Below are 19977 nucleotides of genomic sequence, written 5' to 3' on the forward strand. Positions count from 1 at the left end.
ACTGATGATCTCTGTTACAGATCTAGTCTTGTATTTTTATATTATGCCTATAATTTATTTTTCTTTTATTAAAGACAAAAATTTTATCAACTAGTTTTTTTTTTAAATAAAGGGAGAAACTGTTAGCCAAATGACCATTCTTCAGAAATTTACCTGAGTTCAATTTTGGTATTCTATTTTAATCCATTTATTCCTTATTATAAATTCCTACTTATTCTTGCTCCACAATACATTATTTAAACGTTAAGTTTGGAAAATACCGTACTATACAACTATCAAGTAATTTTAACCTCTGTGAAGGATTAATAATTGTCAATGATAAATATAAAGCAGATTTTCTAAAATTTCTTTATTTCAAAAAGCTATTATACAGTTTCAATTTAAAAGACATATCAGCATGAAATATCTAATTATACAGCAACAGAATAAACAAAAAATACACTTAGAGGTTATCCAAAATAAATTCACAATTTTAAAGGTGAAATACAGATGTTTTTTTCAAATAAACAAAATATTTTGTTTAGATGGTTTTTCTCTTAAACATCTGAGATGGACATCTTTTGAACTAGAACTAGACAACCTCTCAACCTACAAATAAGTGCTTATATTAACTTGCAAAAATAACCCCCTAAACCATTCAATGACTTATACAGTCACAAAACACTATAAAAGTCAAAGAAATCACTGCTCTAAAATGTCTACCTTGAAAAGGAAATCTACATCTGAGTTGTGAAGAGGAATAAGATGGTTTTTTTAAAAGAAAAGCTGAGTCTTCCTGACTGATTTACTTTTTATGAAGTTTATCCTATTCAGATTATTTTCACAACACACTTTTATCCTGAAAGAGTGTGGAGGTGTTAAAGTATGAAAGCTTCTTTGGCCCTTAGATAGAGGTACCTGAAATGTAAACAATTGCAATGGGAGCCTTCTAGATGTGGATGCTTACTTCTTATATTGAGTTAGAGATGAATGTCCTTGTCTCTCAAAAATATGGTAATTTCCTTTCCAACAATAATAGATTTTTTTTGATGTATTGAGATTTGTTTTCAAATGCCTTAAAAATAAAAATTCATGTATGTAATACTATAAAGAATAGTTTTAAAAAATCAGAGAAAAGCATTATATGATATTACACCACAGGTTTTATTCATGGTAAATGTCTGCATTTGTTTTTAAAAGCTTAGCTCTTATTATTAGCATTTTTTAACAAAAGATAGTAAGCAAGAATCCTTTGCCATACGTAACTACATCCACAAGTAAGATTTTTAACCCAATATTGAAAGCTAAATAATGAATATAGAGCAAAACACTACTAAAACCGTTTTCTATCACTGAATAGAATGCATTTAGAAAGACACAAGCATACGGAACTTAGAAAAACAATTTTGTGGATTTAGTCTCTAAGAGTATAATGAAGAATGACATGCAATTCATAATTTCCTTAAAAAAATATTTTTAAATGGTATTATTTTTTTTGTTTTGTTTCGTTTGAGGGGAACACAATCTGTGTTTCCCAAACTTATCCTCCATTAATACTTAACAGCAAACTGTGTAAGCTTTCTCTCTCACTCTCTCTCCTCTTCCCAGAAATTACTTGTAGATCACTTTGCATAATGACAACATAGAAACATTTTTCTGGTAACAGTGTCATGGCCATAAATTATCAGTATATTAAAAAAAAAAATCAAGTGCAAATCTAGAAAACTTCCTTTAAAGAATTATGCAAACCCAGCACATGTGTAGTATCGCTATGACACAAGATTAAGTAGTATGACTTTTAAACGTGTATATAATGTCACACGTGTACTAGAGACCATCTTCTATAAAGTTTAATAGTGTTGCCAAGTTAATAATTCTTTCAAGGCACTGAAGAATTATGTAGATGGAGTTTCCAAAAAACTAACAATTGCTTAAACTGTTAAAAAGCCCTGAGTCAGAACTTTCAATAGCTTCCTGAAATTATATCTCAAACAAAATGGCACACTTATTTATTTTATAAAAATTATAAGATCTTTTTTTTTGGAGGAAAGAAGTCATGTTTATGAAACAAATCAAGAGACTATACAGGAAAATTAAAATATTCAGCAATATTATCTTAAGACATTTTGTACACATCAATTATCTTATAGTTATGGATTCAGGCACCAAATTAATGTGACAAGTCACTTCTCCTGTACCTACCACTTAAGTTCCCAACAAAATAAAAATCTCAATTTTAATCTCAGGTTCTCATTTCCTCTTTACCACACATAAGAAAAAATGATGGAAAAAGTAATACTCTGACAGAAAAGGAGGTAGAAAATGCAACTTAACAATTTTAATGCATCAGCTCCACCATCTAGTTTACATTTATACTACAGTTTAACCCACTACTAACCATTTATCAGTACACTGAAGCTCAATCTAAAGAATTTCCCCCCTCACTGTAGTAAAGCACTATACACAAGACATTAAAGTTTCCTCAAATTTAACGCATTAAAGTACAAGTGGAATCATTATTACTGCCATTAATATATATGTGTGTGTTAAAGTTCCAAGGATATATATTATCAAGTAATATCAGTAAGCATTCCTATCATAATATTCAAGCAAGTAAAATTAGGTTACGTTTTTGAGAGAAAAACATATTCTGAAACTTTGATGGTAAATTTAAAGACAATGGACATTTTCAACAAGGCACACATAATTTGTGAAAGTCTATTACCTCCCCCCAATTTGCTACAAATTCCAAGTTTACTTAGTTGTGATACTTAACATATGTTTCTCCCCTTTGACTCAAAATGAAACAACAAACTCTTTCAATAAACAAGCATTTAAAACCTACCCAATTATTATTAATAATAATTGGGGCAGAGGGAGAGAAATGCTATTGCCCCAAATTTTAGAGACTTGACGTTTACCATGACTTCAGAGTGTGCAAACACTAACTACTAAATAAATCACTAACTACTAAATAAATTTATAGGTGGTCAAAATTCCATTCCACAGTGGAGTGAAAGAAAAGAGGAGTTGTTTACTGGGTAAAACATTTCAGTTTTACAAAGATAAAATTCTAGAGATTTGTTTCACAACAATGTGAATGTATTTAACAGTACTGAACTGTACACTTAGAAATAGTTAAGATGGCAAATTTTATGTTTTTTACCACAATAAAAAATGCAAAAAAATCTATTCCAAAATTCAATTTTTATACAAATTATTACTATAAAACACTTTTAGACACTGAGGATAAGTGCTTTTCCTTTTGAATTAAAAAAAGCAAGCTGTTAAAGTCTATAATTTACAAAATAATTGCCGATTAAACTAAACTAAATGATTGGTTAAGAGACCCGTTTTGTTCTTCAATTAAGCATATTCTCTTCACTAATGCTTTCATGAAATCTACATGATCCTCTTTTTTTCTTCTACACTCAAACATTAACTTTTCTGTTTCCCACATTTTGCAACCCCAATGCCCTGACTCATTTCTGTTCTCTTCATTTTTTTTAAGTTTAATTAATTCCTAGTCCAAAAAGGGTCCAGAATTCAGAATAAACAAAGAACAGCAATTAAGCAACACATAACTAGGCAGGATGTTTCTAGTGCATTAAAAATGACCCAGCAAGCTTTGAAATTTGAACTGGACAAAAATCTTAAGCAACAAACATTTCAATATGCTAGCATGCTCTAAATGGCTAAAGCCATTAAAAAATATGACAAAATTATTTGCAATATTATCTATCAATTAATTTTATGCTTCAAATAGCTAACTGGTTAATTCGCAATGTTTAAAATTAAAAATATTTCAAGCATAATTCGTCCAGCTAAACACTTGTCTAATAAAGTTCCTTCACTAATACAAAATTATCTTTTCTTGAACATCTTGCTCCTGACAAAATTAAATATGTATACAATATAAGTAAAAATGTTAAATGATGTGAATACATACAATTAGGATAGCACCATCTGGTAAGTTGTGTGTGTCTGGAGTAACAGAGCTGACAGTCTTAGAAGAATAAAGAAGAAAATGTGGGAGGGTGAGGGGGCATAGAAAGGGAATCCAAATATTACTCACTGACAAGTCTTCTAAAACATTAGGAAGCAATGCTATCAGTGCCTTTGGATTTCTTTCTTTCCTCTACAGATAGGACTTCAAATATACAACTGCCACACAATAAATTCTGTGAGTGCTAAGAGGCTGACCCCCCCCCCTTTTTTTTCCAACGTTGTGTATCTAGCCCCTGAAGCTCAATAAATACATTTTTTAAATAAATGCATGTTTTTTTAAATGATTCTAGGAAAACAGTTCTTTTAAACACAGGATAAAAAAGGTTTACATAATGAGAAGGAAACATCTAATTGGCAACGTACTGCTAAAAGACATATAAGAGGTAGCAGTTTCCGTGAGTTGGAGAAAAGTCACTTAAATGATTAAATTCTTAATCTTATTCTCTCTCATAAACTCAAAAAACATTAATTTTTTAGGTGCTTGAAAACATGAAGAAAAACATTTTCTATTTATTAAACAAACTTCAAAGTGATACAGATAAAGTCTGCAAGTATTTAGCACTGAAGTTTATAGTCACTTTATAACTTCTATAATAGAAAACAATTTCTCATATGATGGAAATAATTAAATTAGCTTGGAAGATGATAATGCCTTTTAGGGATATAAATTTTAGCACTGCAGCTTCAGAAGACAAAAGAGACTTCAATGAAAAACAACTAAGCCTTTCCACAGTTCTCAGTTTGGCCAAATTACAAGAGTCAGCCAGGTGCTCCCTTCTTACCTGCTGACCTAGTGGAAATATAGGTGGTCTATGAATTGGAAGAAAAGAAAAATCCCTACTTCTGCTTTTTTCAAATTTGCAGTAAGTCTGTCTCCCTATGTGAACACCATCTTTTTAAAAAACGAAGCTCAAAATATACTTTAAAAATAGTCTCAGTGGCCCCTTTCTAGATAACTGAATAGTCAACATAAAGTTTCAAATTTGAAATTTATAAAGACTTTACTATTCAAAATAATAAAGATTACTCAGCTAAACACAGATATGGGATTGCTAAGACTACACATGCAGCCAGCTAATAATTAAACAGCCAGTAACAGTGCTATGAGGGCTAGACACTTCATATTTTCACATTCAGGTGTTACAGAAGAAAAACAGAAATAAGAAAAGCTAGCCAGATTTAAAGGGCGAAAAAAACTACAAAAAAAAAAAAAAATCCACTATACTTAGAAGTATGCTTATACACAGTACATAGTAGGTATTATTGTAAACAGCTGATTTTTTTTAATAATCTAGCAGCAAGGAACCCCAAAACATTTATGTATATATTTACCCTAGATACAAAAGATCACTCATTCAAAGGAGAGAAAACAATTAGAAGCTCTAGAGTCAAGTGTGCACCCCCCCCCCAATATTATACAGGCAATCAGACATATTTCTATAAATGTCTGGGTACTCTTTCTAAACAAGTATCAGTTATTAAGTTATTTACTGTATCTTGGATATTGTTGGCAGTTTAAATAATATCTTCATCTGTAGATATAAAGAAACTGTTTTCATTATAGAAGGAGTTACTATTTGAGAGAGAATAATGGAAGTAAGGCCTTTGATGAAGGTAAAATCAGTAATACTGTCAGAATTAATAGATACAGAGAGGAAAAAATTGCTGCCTTTGGACAAGGAATTCAAGCTGAATAGAACCTCAGAGGCCCAAATGGGGCTACATCACTGTACTGTTTAGATCAAGCCCAGATAAGTAATCACAGGGAAAACTGAAGTACACTTTTCACAGATATTTTTAAATGGCTGACTGCATAAATTTATATTAGAAATGCAACTGTTAATGGTCAGTTAATAGGTACTTTTTTATTGCCCCCCTCTTCAGTTCTTCACTATGATTGTTTAAAACTATAATCTGATTCAGTTTTCCTTTTAAATTTAGAAAACAAGGTAAACGCAGGGTCAATATCCTCTTAATCTATGCTTCCAATGATACTAAGATTTCAGAAACAAACATTTGGATAACTTCTCATTATCTTAAAAACAGAATCTTCTCTTCAATAGTCCCTTAATCATGTGGAATTTGTAGTATAATTTATCACTTAACATGTGACATAATAATTTAACTTGCTGTTTTCACTTGATGCATTACATCTCAGAGTACCCATGCCATTTCATTGTATAAAATCATAATAAACTGAAAGATACAAATGTACATGGAAGTACATTTTTTGAGTTTAACAAATTTATAAATTTTAAGAGAAAATGCAATAAAAAGAAAAATAAAAGGAGATCCTTAAAGGATTTTCCCCTTAGAACTTAAAAAGAAATTACCTATGAATTACCATGGATTTAATGTTTCCAGTTTAAAAGAAGAAGAAAACAAAAATAAACAAAAATCATGATATCAAAACTGAAGAGTTTTGTTCTTCTAGTACATTGATAGTCAAATTGTACTCTAGTAAAGAAACTATGATATTAAAAATTAATTCATTAGAACTTCCAACTAGCTTAAAAGCTTACAAAGATCCCATGACCACATACTTTAGCTAACAAAACACTCTGTGTTTCTTAGTCAGTACAAAAGAATCCTTCGTTCAATAGCCTTGCGACAAATTGGACATTCACTCATTCGGTCTCCACAGAGCTGGCATGTTCCGTGGCCACAGAGGAAAATCATATTCTTCAGACGATCCAAACACACAGGGCACATTGTCTGTAATGTGAGATAATAAAGTAATAAATGCTGAGACATTTTGTATTTTAAAATGTACTATGTGACAACTCCATTATGTCATTAATTTTTTTGTTGTTGTTTCAAATAATTTTGTTGCTTTTCAAAAATTTAAAATGTTATCCCTATAAAATCTAAATACTGGTTGTTCTATTGAGATAATATACAAAGTACTACATAAAGTAAATACTAAATATAAAACAAAAGATGCAAATACCAAAATACAAAGGAAATGGATGAAAACAGTCCTACTCAGCTGCTCTTGCACGAAAACACTACCACATATCAGGTGTATTGGAGGGTGGGAGCAGTGTAGAGATGAACACTTGCCAGAATGAGGCTAGATACCATACAATCTCAGTACTATCATCACTCCTGTGTTTAAAAAAAAAAAAAAAAAAAACAAGGAAACTAAAGCTTAATGGGGTTCAAACCTTCCTCAAGGCAAGCAGTATGCCAGAATGTAAATTCAGATTACATAGCCCCAGAACTCTTACTCTTAAAATGTGCTATACTGTTCTACTAGCAATGCAGATTCCTTAAGTTAAAAATAATTACCCTTAGCTACATATTAATAAATTTCATACTTGAAGAATTTAGTTTGTTAGGTATACTTCTGTGAAAATATTCTAGGAAGTCATATTTATTCACAAAAACATATTTAATCTTATAACAAATTTTACCTTAATACTACACTTCATTCTGAATTATATCTTTTCCCTAATAACACAGAAAAAAATACATAAGCAAAAATGTCTAGATTAAAAGACATAAGGGGCTAGGGTTGTGGCTCAGCGGTAGAGCACTCACCTACCACATGTGAGGCCCTGAGTTCTATCCTCAGCACCCCATTAAAATAAAGATATTGTGCCCAACTACAACAAAAAAATAACTATTAAAAAAAAAGACATATAGGTTTGAAGCTTATACGGCAATGTAGTTACCAACTTTGACAATACCAGAGATTAATGTTTAAAAAAAAAAAAAAAGACTTGTGGTTTAAATTGTTTACCACGCTCCTCCAAGGCAAACTGTTACATCTAAAAAGCAAAGCTAGAGAAAAATCACATCTTTTTGGATTTTGAAAAAGCCAAACCACCTTTTTCGCATCATTAAAACAGTTTCATTTTCACTAAATTTTCTAGAATTCTAAATAATTAATAACTCCTCTTATTTCTAAAAGTAAATATATCTATGTAGCCTGTGCTATTGCTTTAATATTAATATCCTTTTTCTTTTTGGTACTGGGATTAAACTCAGGAGTACCTGAATACTGAGCTATGTTACCAGACATCCCAAGTCCTTTTTTATATTTTTATTCTGAGAGAGGATTTCACTAAATTGCTGAAGCTAGCCTCAAACTTGGGATCCTCCTGCCTCAGCTTTCCAAGTTGCTGGAGTTATAGGCATGTGCCACCATGCCTAGCTAATATCAATACTTTCTTAATTACAGCTGATATCAGTTTTTGTCTGTTAAAGAGACAAGGTGGTAATAGAAAGATGAGATATTTAAGTGAAGAGAGTTATTCAGATATTTTCTTTAGTTTTCCTAATTAACCTTAACAGGTGTTCCTCCAAGAAATCCCAACATTTCTCAGAAAATTAGTTTGATTAAAACTACTTAAATACTAAGGTGATAAAATATGATCATATGGATTTTTAAGAAAGAATAAACTTGTTTTGGGGTGCTAAACTTTGGATGTAAGTAGTACTGAAGGCTGGGGCTATAGCTCAATGGAAGAGCGCTTACTTAGCAATGTGCAATGCACTGGGTTTCATCCCCAGCACCACTAAAAAAAGAGTAGAGCTGAATTTATTCTTTTAGGATCCATAAGAGAATTCAGTTAAGTCTCATCAGTGCATATAATACTCTGGTTTCTCTTCAGACAACATAAATCTTTCACCTTTTATTCCAATAAAATGTATAAATTAGTAAAAGGAAAAAAAAGTTTCATTATTCAATGTAAAAGGCTAGGGATATAGCTCAGTGGTAGAGAACTTGCCTAGCATATGTTAGATCATAGTCTCAATCCCTAGCACTGCAAAATAAAACAAACAAACAAACAAAAAATCCACAAAATTTAAATTCATACTAAGATAAAATGCTTTTCATAGAAGAAAAAGATCAACTTTAAGTGAAATGAGAAAAAACGGAGATGTTAGAAGCTTCAGAATTCTTTAAAATGTTTTATTTTGTATCAGAATGAGTCAGATATGTTTCGATCTACTTAAGAACCTTTAAAATCCTATTTATTTATACTTACTATATAACAATTGCTAAGTATGGGATTTAAAAAAAGAAAATGAATGCAATCAAAGTTTTCATCTTTTCATATGGGTGTTTAAATGCCTAATAAATACATTATAGTCAATTCTAAACTAGTTACCAGTGGTGATTCATTATCTTGGGTTACTATCTATGACTACGTTACTTTCTTATAAATTCAGAAAGTGAACTCACTGAGTTATAACTGCATGGTTATACTGATGTAATGCTAAATCACAGAAAGAACATTTTTGCTGCTCAAACCTTTGAACCAGAATAAGCTGTTGGGTCAAACGGTAAGTATTATGGTTTAGATGTGGTGTCCTCCAAAAGCTCATGTGTGAAGACAATGCAAGAAGGTTTAGAGGAGAAATGATTGGGTTATAACTTTTTCAGCGAATTAATTCAGTGAATTAATTAACCTAATCAGTGAATTAATTCCTAATGGGATTAACTGAGTGGTACCTGGAGACAGGTGGGGTGTAGCAGGAGGGAGTGGTTCATTGGGAGTGTGGCTATGGGATATATATTTTGTCTCTGGAGAGTGGAGTCTCTGCTTTCTAATCACCATGTGAGATGCTTCCCTCCCACCACACTCTTCTGCCATGATGTTCAGCCTCACCTTAAGCCCTTAGGAATGGAGTCAGCCTTCTATGGACTAAGACCTCTGAAACTGTGGGCCCTCAAATAAACTTTTCTTCTCTAAAATTTTTCTGGTCAGACCTTTTAGTCACAGCAGCAAAAAAAACTGAATGAACAGTTAAGGCCGGGCCAAAAAAAAAAAAAAGGACTTGCTTTTTTATGTACCTCATACCTCATACCTCCAAATTTCACCAGTTTCTTTCTCTTGTTGATTTGGTTAAATATTGAGTAGATATACTTCTTTGTTGATATGTATAAGATATTAAAAACAACATAACCAAAACTGAGTTTAAAGTATGGAATGCTATTCTCACTTTTTGAAACCCCTTCAACAACTTCCTCAATCCCTTCCATCCACCATTTATTGATAACCACCATTCTGAATTTTGCGTTTGCTTTACTATGCAAATACTCACTCTCTCTCTCTTTCCTTTCTATCAAAGTATCACATATACACAAATATATATATAAATCATAAAAGCTCACAAACTGATAACTGGCTCTAGAAACTTCCCTTGTGCCTCCAGTCAAGAAAACCACTACCCTTAACTTTAAATGCCTCATATATGATTTTTTTCCAAGTTTTTCTTCCTAAACAATACCCTGTTCAGTTTTGTTAGGCAATGACAAACTATCTTCCAAAGTGTTTTTACTAATTCATATTCCACCAGCAGTGTAAGAGTTATGGCTACTATACATTCTTTGTTAGATTGGACTTTCCCCACTCTAACAGATTTGAAAAGGTCCCTCACTGTGGTTTTCTTAGTTAGTAATATGGTTGAGCATTTTTTCCCATATTTATTAGTCATTTACATGTTTTCTACTTTGGAAAAATACCTGGCTAAATCTCCTACTCTGACACTATTCATTACAAATATTCAAATGCTACAAGTAATACAATACTTTAAACTATGCTACCTAGATAAAATTCAACTACTTTTACCAAAAAATATCACATAGCATCTGAGAACTACTGTTCAACATAACAAAATCATTACCTGCTCCTTAATGTCCTGTAACTGTTGCTGCAACTTTTGCACATCTGCATTGACATTGGTATTATCCTTGTCCTTTTGTAACACTGGAATATTCCCGCTTGCTATAACAGAGATAAAAACTTTTTAGTTATTCCTATTTTAACATAAAATGATATTTCTAAAATTATTACTATTTTGTTTATTTAAAAACAAGACTATATATAAGAATCTTTAAAAAATTTTTCATGCTTGGACAATAGATACAATAGTTACATTCTTTAAGCTTCAAAAATACTGGCTTGCACATTAATTTCTAATTTTATTTAACACTGTTAGACAACAATCCACTGACTTCTAGGTTTTCCAAGGCTCTTCCTGCTTTGTTTGGAAGTTCACAAATATATTTCATGCTTATTTTCTCTGCTCCTATACCACAGAACTCAAAAAACCAGGTAGCAGTTTTGGCAGTCCTAATTAAAGTCTCTCAGATTATTTTTATGAAGACACACAAAAAACTCCTTTCTTTATGTCCAAATTTGCTTCTTGTTACTGATATGAAATGAGGAACTCAAGAAAGGCCTTTATCAGTAGACTGCAAAAATAAAGGGAAATCCTTAATTTCATGTTTCCTATTCTCTGTATTCTTGGTCTTTTACTCCTGGTCATCCCTGGGATTTTTATTCTGCTCTATTTGTGAAAAAAGACAAAAGCTTTGGACAGAAGTGAGTACAATAATGTTTTTTCTCATCTGTTCAAAAACACATTTATATAACAAAGAAACCATCTGGCTAAAAGACAAAAAATAATTTTAAACAGCTGTATTATTTAAAAGGCTGAAGGTAATGATTGGGGACGTAGTTCAGTGGTAGAGTACTTGCCCCACATGCATAAGGCCCTGGCTGGGTTCAATCCTAGTACGACAAAATCAAACTTAAAAAGTAATTATTTTTCATCTTTCTACTTGTTTGCTATGTTACAGTTTAGCATACCTACTATTCCATAAAATACAAACAACTTAAATAAACTTGGAGGTTTATATTTTTGCAAACTGAAAAAATAACTTGTAATATGATGTTCCCCCTCAAGATACACTAAATTGGGTTCATGTGTACCTCAATGGAACAACATGTAGTTAGCATGCACAAAGCCCTGGATTTCCCGTCCTCCAGCATCACCCAAAATTTTATCTTAAAAATAGAGGGCAAATATTCATTTTTTTAAAAATATTTAGTTTTTTCGTTGTAGTTGGGCACAATACCTTTATTTTATTTATTTATTTTTATGTGGTGCTGAGGATGGAACCCAGGATCTCTCATGTGCCAGGCAAACGCTCTACTGCTGATATTCTTTAAGCAAGAATACAATATTCTTTATACCACACATGAGGATCCTCAAAAGACATATATTTTAAGGTCTATAATCTATAATCTCAAAATTATAACGAAAGCACCAGAAAACTATACTGGTTCTGCTGTGTGGATCCAACTCACTTAGCTTATTTTTCATAAAGCAACAATGTATTAAAAATGGGGAGAGTGGGGCCGGGGTTGTGGCTCAGTGGCAGAGCACTTGCCTAGCGGGTTCGATCCTCAGCACCACATATAAATAAATGAAAAATAAAGGTACGTCAACAACTAGAAAATATTTTTTTAAAATTGTTAAAAAATAAATAAAAGAAATAAATGGGGAGAGATATTCAAGCAAATCCCAACAAGAAAGCAAATAAGAAAATGCTTTAAGAAAATTCACTTACAGATATCATCAGCGGCATCTTCTGAACTTTTTCCTCCACAGCACATAATGAAAGGCACTCTCCGTTCAACTACTGCCCGACACTGTACACACTTTTTCATTAGGCTAGCACAGTCTGAAAATTGGTAACACAAACATGTCTTACAAGGAAAAGCATCAATTAAAATATTGCCTTTTGCTACTTATTTCTATTAAATTTTACACTTAAAACATTAATAAGGGGCTGGGATTGTGGTTCAGGGGTAAAGTGCTCGCCTAGCATGCACAAGACACTGGGTTCGATCCTCAGCATCACAATACCAGACCTTAAATTATACTACAGAGCAACAGTAACAAAACGACTTGGTATTGGCACCAAAGTAGACTTGTAGACCAATAGTAAAGAATAGAGACAAATAGTAAAGACACATAGTAAAGACAATAGTAAAGACACAGAGACAAACCCACATAAATATAGTTATCTCATACTAGACAAAGGCGCCAAACACACTTATTGGAGAAGATTGTCTCTTCAACAAATGGTGCTGGGAAAACTGGAAATCCATATGCAGCAAAATAAAATTAAGTCCCTATCTCTCACCATGCACAAAACTCAACTCAAAGTGGATCAAGGACCTAAGCATTAAACTGGAGACCCTGTGACTAACAGAAGAAAAAGTAGGCCCAAATCTTCATCATGTCAGATTAGGCCCCGACTTCCTTAATAAGACTCCTATAGCAGAAGAAATAAAATCAGGAATCAATAAATGGGATGAATTCAAACTAAAAAGCTTCTTCTCAGCAAAAGAAACAATCAGTGAGGTGAACAAACATTTTGGTAGCAAATTTTTACCATACGCACATCAGATAGAGCACTAATCTCTAGGATATATAAAGAACTCAAAAAACTTAACTCCGAAAAAACAAATAACCCAATTAGTAAATGGCCAAGGAACTGAACAGACAATTCTCAGAAGATGATATTCAATTAATCAACAAATCTATGAAAAAATGTTCAACATCTCCAGCAATTAGAGAAATGCAAATCAAAACTATTCTGCGATTTCATCTTACTCCAGTCAGAATGGCAGCTATTAAGAATATAAACAACAAGTTTTGTTGAGGATATGGGGGAAAAGGCATACTCATACATTGCTGGTGGGACTGCAAACTGGTGCAACCAATATGGAAAGCAAATTGGTACAACCAATATGGAAAGTTTGAATTCATCCCATTTACGGAGATTCCTTGGAAAACTGGGATTGGAACCACCATTTGACCCAGCTATCCCGCTCCTTGGTTTATACTCAAAGGACTTAAAAATAGCATACTATGGGAACACAGCCACATCAATGTTTATAACAGCACAATTCACAATAGCTAAAATGTGGAACCAACCTAGATGCCCTTCACTAGATGAACTGGATAAAGAAACTATGGTACATATAAACAATGGAATATTATTCAGCATTAAAAGAGAATAAAATCATGGCATTTGCAGGTAAATGGATGGAGCTGGAGAATATTATGCTAAATGAATTAAGCCAATTCCAAAAACCCAAACGCCAAATGTTTTCTCTGATATGTGGATGCTGATCCATAATGAGGGCAGCAGGGAGCACAGGAGGAATAGAAGAAATTTAGACAGGGCAAAGGGGAGGGAAAGGAGGGGGCATGGGGGTAGGAAATACAGTAGAATGTGATGGACATCATTACCCTAAGTACATGTATGAAGACATGAATGGTGTGACTCTACCTTGTATACAACCAGAGACATGAAAAATTGTGCTCTATATGTGTACTATGAATTGAAATGCATAAATAACATTTTAGAATAAATTTAAATTTATTTTAAAAAATCCAAACTGATACAACAGAGTATATTCAGCCTCATCTACTACTCCAAGCAGAGGAAAATAGCTGACAGTCTGATATTCTATCAGTCTGACAGAATATATAGAGAGATTGAATATATATATCTCTATATATATTCTATAAATTTTGTTTCACTTCATATTGTTGTAATTATAACTGAGGAAGTTTCATACAGGCTACTTACTCTCACAAGCACACATGTGTCCACAAGGCTGAAAAAGAACAGCTGCTTTCTTGTCAGAGCACACCACACATTCTTCAATCTACAGTGAAGAAGCAAAAGCACAGAGTAAAAAACTACAGATAAAACTAATAACTCTAACAACTCCTTTTATATTCAAATACAGGATATAAATGTGTATTACATTTCTCTGTCCTTAATACACACACATCCCCTCTATCTTCTACTTTCCTAGTTGCTCATTTTCACATATTTATGCACTCTACCTTAACAGGTGCTATTTCTGCATTAGTCTCCCTTCCCAACTTAAAAAATCATGTAGAAAAACTTCATTTCCTCTGAAGTCAAGAAGAAAGGGCTGGACTTCAATTTTTTTTCCAGAAACTACATTTGAAAGGGAACTGATAGGATAATGAACAAATCAGAGTATAAAAATAAATAAGAGAAGATAGATATATAACATTAATAAAAATCTAGCCAGATGAATCAGATTGTTAAAGTTCAAGAGGGATTTTTCTGTTACGTACATATAAGGAACTCTAAAAGCACACTATTTGGGAAGTTGGTCAATTCCCATACTGCCTGGGGCCCAAAGCTTTGGATTATTCTTTCTCCCTAAACTACAAGTCTTCCAATCTTTCTATAATTTCTCTCAATGTTAGTTCCTCTCTTCATATCTACTAGATTAATTCAATTTTGATGTGTGACTATTAACGACCTTGGCTCTGGTTTCCTTTTTCCCTTCACCCAATCTCTAGTGCCCTTGGCTTCACATTGGTCTACTACCCATTCTTTTTTTTTCTAACACAAGGTCATATTTAGCTCTTTCTTGTGTCATTTAAAACTACTCTCCAAAAATGATAACTACCACCCACCTATAACTTCCCAAAATTCCAAGCATATGCTCACATGCATTCTCGCATACCCATGTGCAAGTGTACTCTTGCACACGCCCCCTCCCCAACTTACGCCTCAATATGTACACAGAATTTACATAGTTGAAGTAATAACAGAATTCAGTAAAACATGGTTAGTTAGGACCCTATTATTGCTGGATTCTAAATCTAGCCCCAACACTGAATCATCTAACACTGTTTTTAAAGAGTTTAAGATAATATAGTAAATTGATTTAACAACCATATATTTACTCATTCTCCCATTAAAAAAAAATCTCTGAAAGCATAATTTTCCTCCCAGGAGTGGAATTATTAAGTGAAAGCATGTGATATGTCAGAATGGCCTCCCAGCCTCCAGCAGTGTTTAGAAAATGACTATTTCATACTTTTCTTGTTAGCATTTTTTGGAAACTTATTTTTGCAATTTCAACAGAAATGGTCCGTATTAATTTTTCATGTGTTTGTAACTCTCTAATTGCTATAAAATCCATGCTTCCAAATCCAACAAAATACCAGTTTTATTATTTGTTTTACTTTCATGAATATGTTCACTGCCTTTTAACCACTTGGGGTCACTATTTCTTTATAGTCAAACACTCTAAAATCAACCCAGCAAAACTGCTGGGTGGGCATTTTAGTTCTCGTACTTTTCTACAGGTTTGAAAATTTCACAGTATACAATATAAAGTAGATTTACATAAATCTTTAGGTTACAGAGGGCTTTGGAAGAAAAACAGTAGATAATATTTTTTTTAACTGTAAAACTTTAGGTATAAAAAAGGAAAAACATTGAGCTAAAAATTTTTTCTGAGAGTAAAAGTTACATTCAAATAATAAATTATGTTGGCAAACTAAGATAAAACTGTAAACCAGCAATAAATTCAGAAATTCTTATTCCTAAATAAATGTATAAATTATACATTCTTATATTTTAAAACGTTATTTGGAAGAACAAAATTAAACAAATCATATCAGATACTCTCTTCTATCATTATTTATAGAACTTCATAAAATGATAAAATACTACATAAAAAAATTACCTTTGTCCTGGACTGAACTTGTTCTTTACAGATGAGGCATTTTTTGACTCGTGGAGAACATAAAGAACAGGTTGCAATATGTCCACAAGGGCCAAAAAGAGTATCTCTCTTCATATCTGAGCACACCATACATTCTTCTAAGGTTTCTGAATCATTACTGATCATAGAAGGACTCCGAGAACCCACCTGACCACTAATAAAGGAAAATATTCCAAATTAAGCCCATCAAAATATTTCAGTAACAGGGTGGGGTTGTAGCTCAATAGTAGAGTGCTTGCCTACCACATGTGAGGCACTAGGTTGGATGCTCAGCACCACATAAAAATAAACAAACAAAATGAAGGTATGGTGTCCATCTATAACTAATTTTTTTTTTAATTTCAGTAACAAATTCATTAATTGTCTTTAAAACATCCACAGCAGGGCTGGGGATGTGGCTCAAGCGGTAATGCACTCTCCTGGCATGCGCGGGGCGCTGGGTTCGATCCTCCGCACCATATAAAAAAAATAAAATAAAGATGTTGTGTCCACCGAAAACTAAAAATAAATATTAAAAAATTCTCTCTCTCTCTCTCTCTCTCTCTCTCGGAAAAAAAAAATCCACAGCACTATTAGTATATGCAAAAACAATTGTTTATGTTAAAAAAAATCAAGTGTTCATATAAATATCTTTATATGAAATCCTGTATATCGTATTTTGCTATCTATCTATCTATATATATACATCTCTATCTGCTTCTACTATTATTTCAAACTTCGAACTACATGAATCCTCCTCACTCAATAGAAAAGGATGAATCTTCTAACAAAGAAATAAAAAACATTTTAACATAAACAATACTCAGAATCTGTTGTGTGTATACACACATACACACATATAAAAGCAGAAGGAGGACTAGGAATAAAACAAAAATTCTAACTAGCAACCATGTTAGTTATACTAACTAAAGACAAGATGAGGCATTACCAAAGTCCACAACTTATAGAACACTTCAAAAAATATGACACTCCAGCTTCTTTTTGGACATTTCATTAAGTTTATCCTTAAGGAGTATAAAATTATGTTACAGAAAGACAAAATATATCTATAAAAATATAGATATAAAACACAGAAATACATATGTGTGACTAATTACACCTACAGAAAAGGTACTGTTTCTACCATAAGCTTCAGAAACTCATGAAAACACACAGGTTCTATCCTTGGCTCCACTGATAAAAAGTTATTACAGTGTTTCTAGGTTTATGTAAACACTATTATTATAGTACCTTGTATCTATCTATAGATGCATCTTTCTGTAATAGAATTTAATATTCCTTAAGTATACACTTAAATACATATACCTCATTATATCACATTCGCCAATAACACAGCTCTATGCATGGGTTCCAAAGAGATGCCATTTCATCACTACACATAAATTATGAGAAGTTAAGAGAACACAAAGGTCAAGGGATATCCACTGAAATGCTTAGCAACAAGAAATGGACATAAAGGGCGATAATATTGCGCAGCAATATTAGGATAAAACAGTAGAGATGTGTTTTGTATATCTACAATATCTCATAAGAAAAATATTTAAATCATAAAAATATCACTGACATATTTTACTTTCAGAAAAAAAGGCAAATGTGAAATAATCATCTTTAGAGAAAACTCCACAAGGAATTGGTTTCCCTTATTTGTTCACCGTTTCAATCCTTCATTGATACTTCACTGAGTGCCTGTCAGGCTCTATTCAGGATGCTAGAATTGTTACCAAGTTTAGTATGAGATGTATTTTGTTCATAAAATATAAATTGTCCCTCTTAGAAAAATATTAAAATTTTAAATATATCTAATGTCACAGAAAATTTACTAGTAACATGTTTTCTTTCTTTCTTTCTTTCTTTTTTTTGGTACCGGAGACTGAACTCGGGCACTCCACCACTGAGTCACATCCCCAGCCTTATTTTGTATTTTATTTAAAGACAGGGTCTCACTAAGTTGCTAAGTGCCTCCTTTTTGCTGAGGCTGGCTTTGAACACCTTTTCTTACAGATAAATTCTTCTAACACATACATTCCTAGAAAATCAGTAGTTTTAGAAAAGTATCTTGAACATACTGTGCATAAAGCAGTACACTTAACAACATGGAAAACAACATGAAATAACAGATACTTTTCAGAAAAGAAAGGAACAACAAAAGGATACAGGAATTGTACAGATAAAGATACTTTCAATTCCTCTATTATATAACCACATGATACTTTATGGAATATTAAAGTTTATGATAATAAATAATACACACCTGACTTTTTCTTTATGACACTTTGCCAACGCTTTGCAGAGACTTGGATCAGGACAGAGATCAAGTGGAGATTGACCCTTCTTATTTCGAATGCTAAGGTCAGCGCCATTGGCTGCCAAGAAACAGGCAATAGATGCTGCACTCTTCTTCTCTGCCCCCTGGGTACCAAGTCCCATTATTAACTGAAATCAAATGAAAAGAACCATGATTTTTTCATTAGGAGTCTGCTATCAATTATTACTATAGTATATTATATACATATGTGTGTGCTTGCACAGGAGCACAAGTGGTGAATATCTATGAGTTTCCTTTCTATCATTCAGTCCTCTTTCCCCTACATCCCTCAATTTTCATAGGCATATAATTTGAAAATTGACTTATCCTCCAGTTGTAACAGTGGAAAAAGTGGCTCAGTCCAATCATAGCCCCACCTATGTAAGTAGTTCAGGGACAGATACACAATCCCAATCAGGTCAATTAAGGCCAATAAAACTCAACAACAAGACTTCTGGTTGAGATACTGAAGAAATAGTTCTCTTTTCTCTTCAATTTGGCTCTGGAGATGCTAGAAACCAACTTGAAATAATGAAGAGAAAGACCACGGAGAAAATAAACTAACTATAAATTTACTGAGCCTCTATAATGTACTCAGTACTATACTACATCAAATACTTTTCATGATCTTTATAGCAGATTCTGTAGGCAGACACTTCCCTCTCTCCATTTTAAAATGAGAAAAAGGGGAGGCACAAAGGAGTTAGAAAATACACCCACAGCCATACAGTAAGACAGCAATTCTGAAACATTTTGGTCTCAGAGTGCTTTATATTTTAAAAAACTATTCAAATGCTTATGTGAAAATCTAAAGGACTTAGAATAGCTACACTTTGAGGGAGAAGAAGAAAATTGGACAACTTACACTATTTTATTTCTACATTATAAAGCTACAATAATCAAGACAGTTGAGCTGGCATCACCTAGCTAAAAACAGATGAAAAGAACAAAATCCAAAGAGACCTTCAAATGTGTCGTTAATTGACTTTGGATAAACGTACACAGACAGTTCAGTAGGAATAAACAGTCTTCAACAAATGGCATAGGAACTGAATTTCCACAAGCAAGAAAATGAACTCGGGGCAAAGGGGAGGGAGAGGTGGAGAGTGAGCATGGGGGCAGGAAAGATGGTGGAAATGAGATGGAGTCGTTACTCTAGGTACATGTATGACTGCACATAATGGGTGACAGCTATGCCATGTACAACCAGAGAAATGAAAAGTTGTGCTACAATTGTGTGCAGTGGAAAAAAAAAAAAAGAAGACCCAGAAAATGAAAGCTAATGTTACTTATAATTAATAAATA

At 32.7% G+C, this 19977-nt stretch overlaps 1 protein-coding gene across 1 annotated transcript in view; it reads right to left on the reverse strand.

Annotated features, from left to right (window-relative positions):
* Positions 1 to 334: 334 nt before the first annotated feature.
* Mib1 (MIB E3 ubiquitin protein ligase 1) overlaps positions 335 to 19977 on the reverse strand; it is a 129754-nt gene continuing 110111 nt past the window's right edge. Inside the window, exons 16-21 of the mRNA XM_046433889.2 lie at positions 18619 to 18800; positions 16329 to 16521; positions 14396 to 14474; positions 12359 to 12472; positions 10627 to 10727; positions 335 to 6702 (exon numbers count right to left, since the gene is read on the reverse strand). Coding sequence (XP_046289845.1) covers positions 6562 to 6702; positions 10627 to 10727; positions 12359 to 12472; positions 14396 to 14474; positions 16329 to 16521; positions 18619 to 18800 — 810 coding nt within the window. The 3' untranslated portion in view covers positions 335 to 6561. The remainder of the gene's footprint in view (positions 6703 to 10626; positions 10728 to 12358; positions 12473 to 14395; positions 14475 to 16328; positions 16522 to 18618; positions 18801 to 19977) is intronic.

The sequence above is a fragment of the Marmota monax genome, unplaced genomic scaffold, assembly GCF_021218885.2.
Source record: "Marmota monax isolate L192 unplaced genomic scaffold, Marmota_monax_Labrador192_F-V1.1 WCK01_AAM20220418_F8-fsc00126, whole genome shotgun sequence".
NCBI lineage: Eukaryota > Metazoa > Chordata > Mammalia > Rodentia > Sciuridae > Marmota > Marmota monax.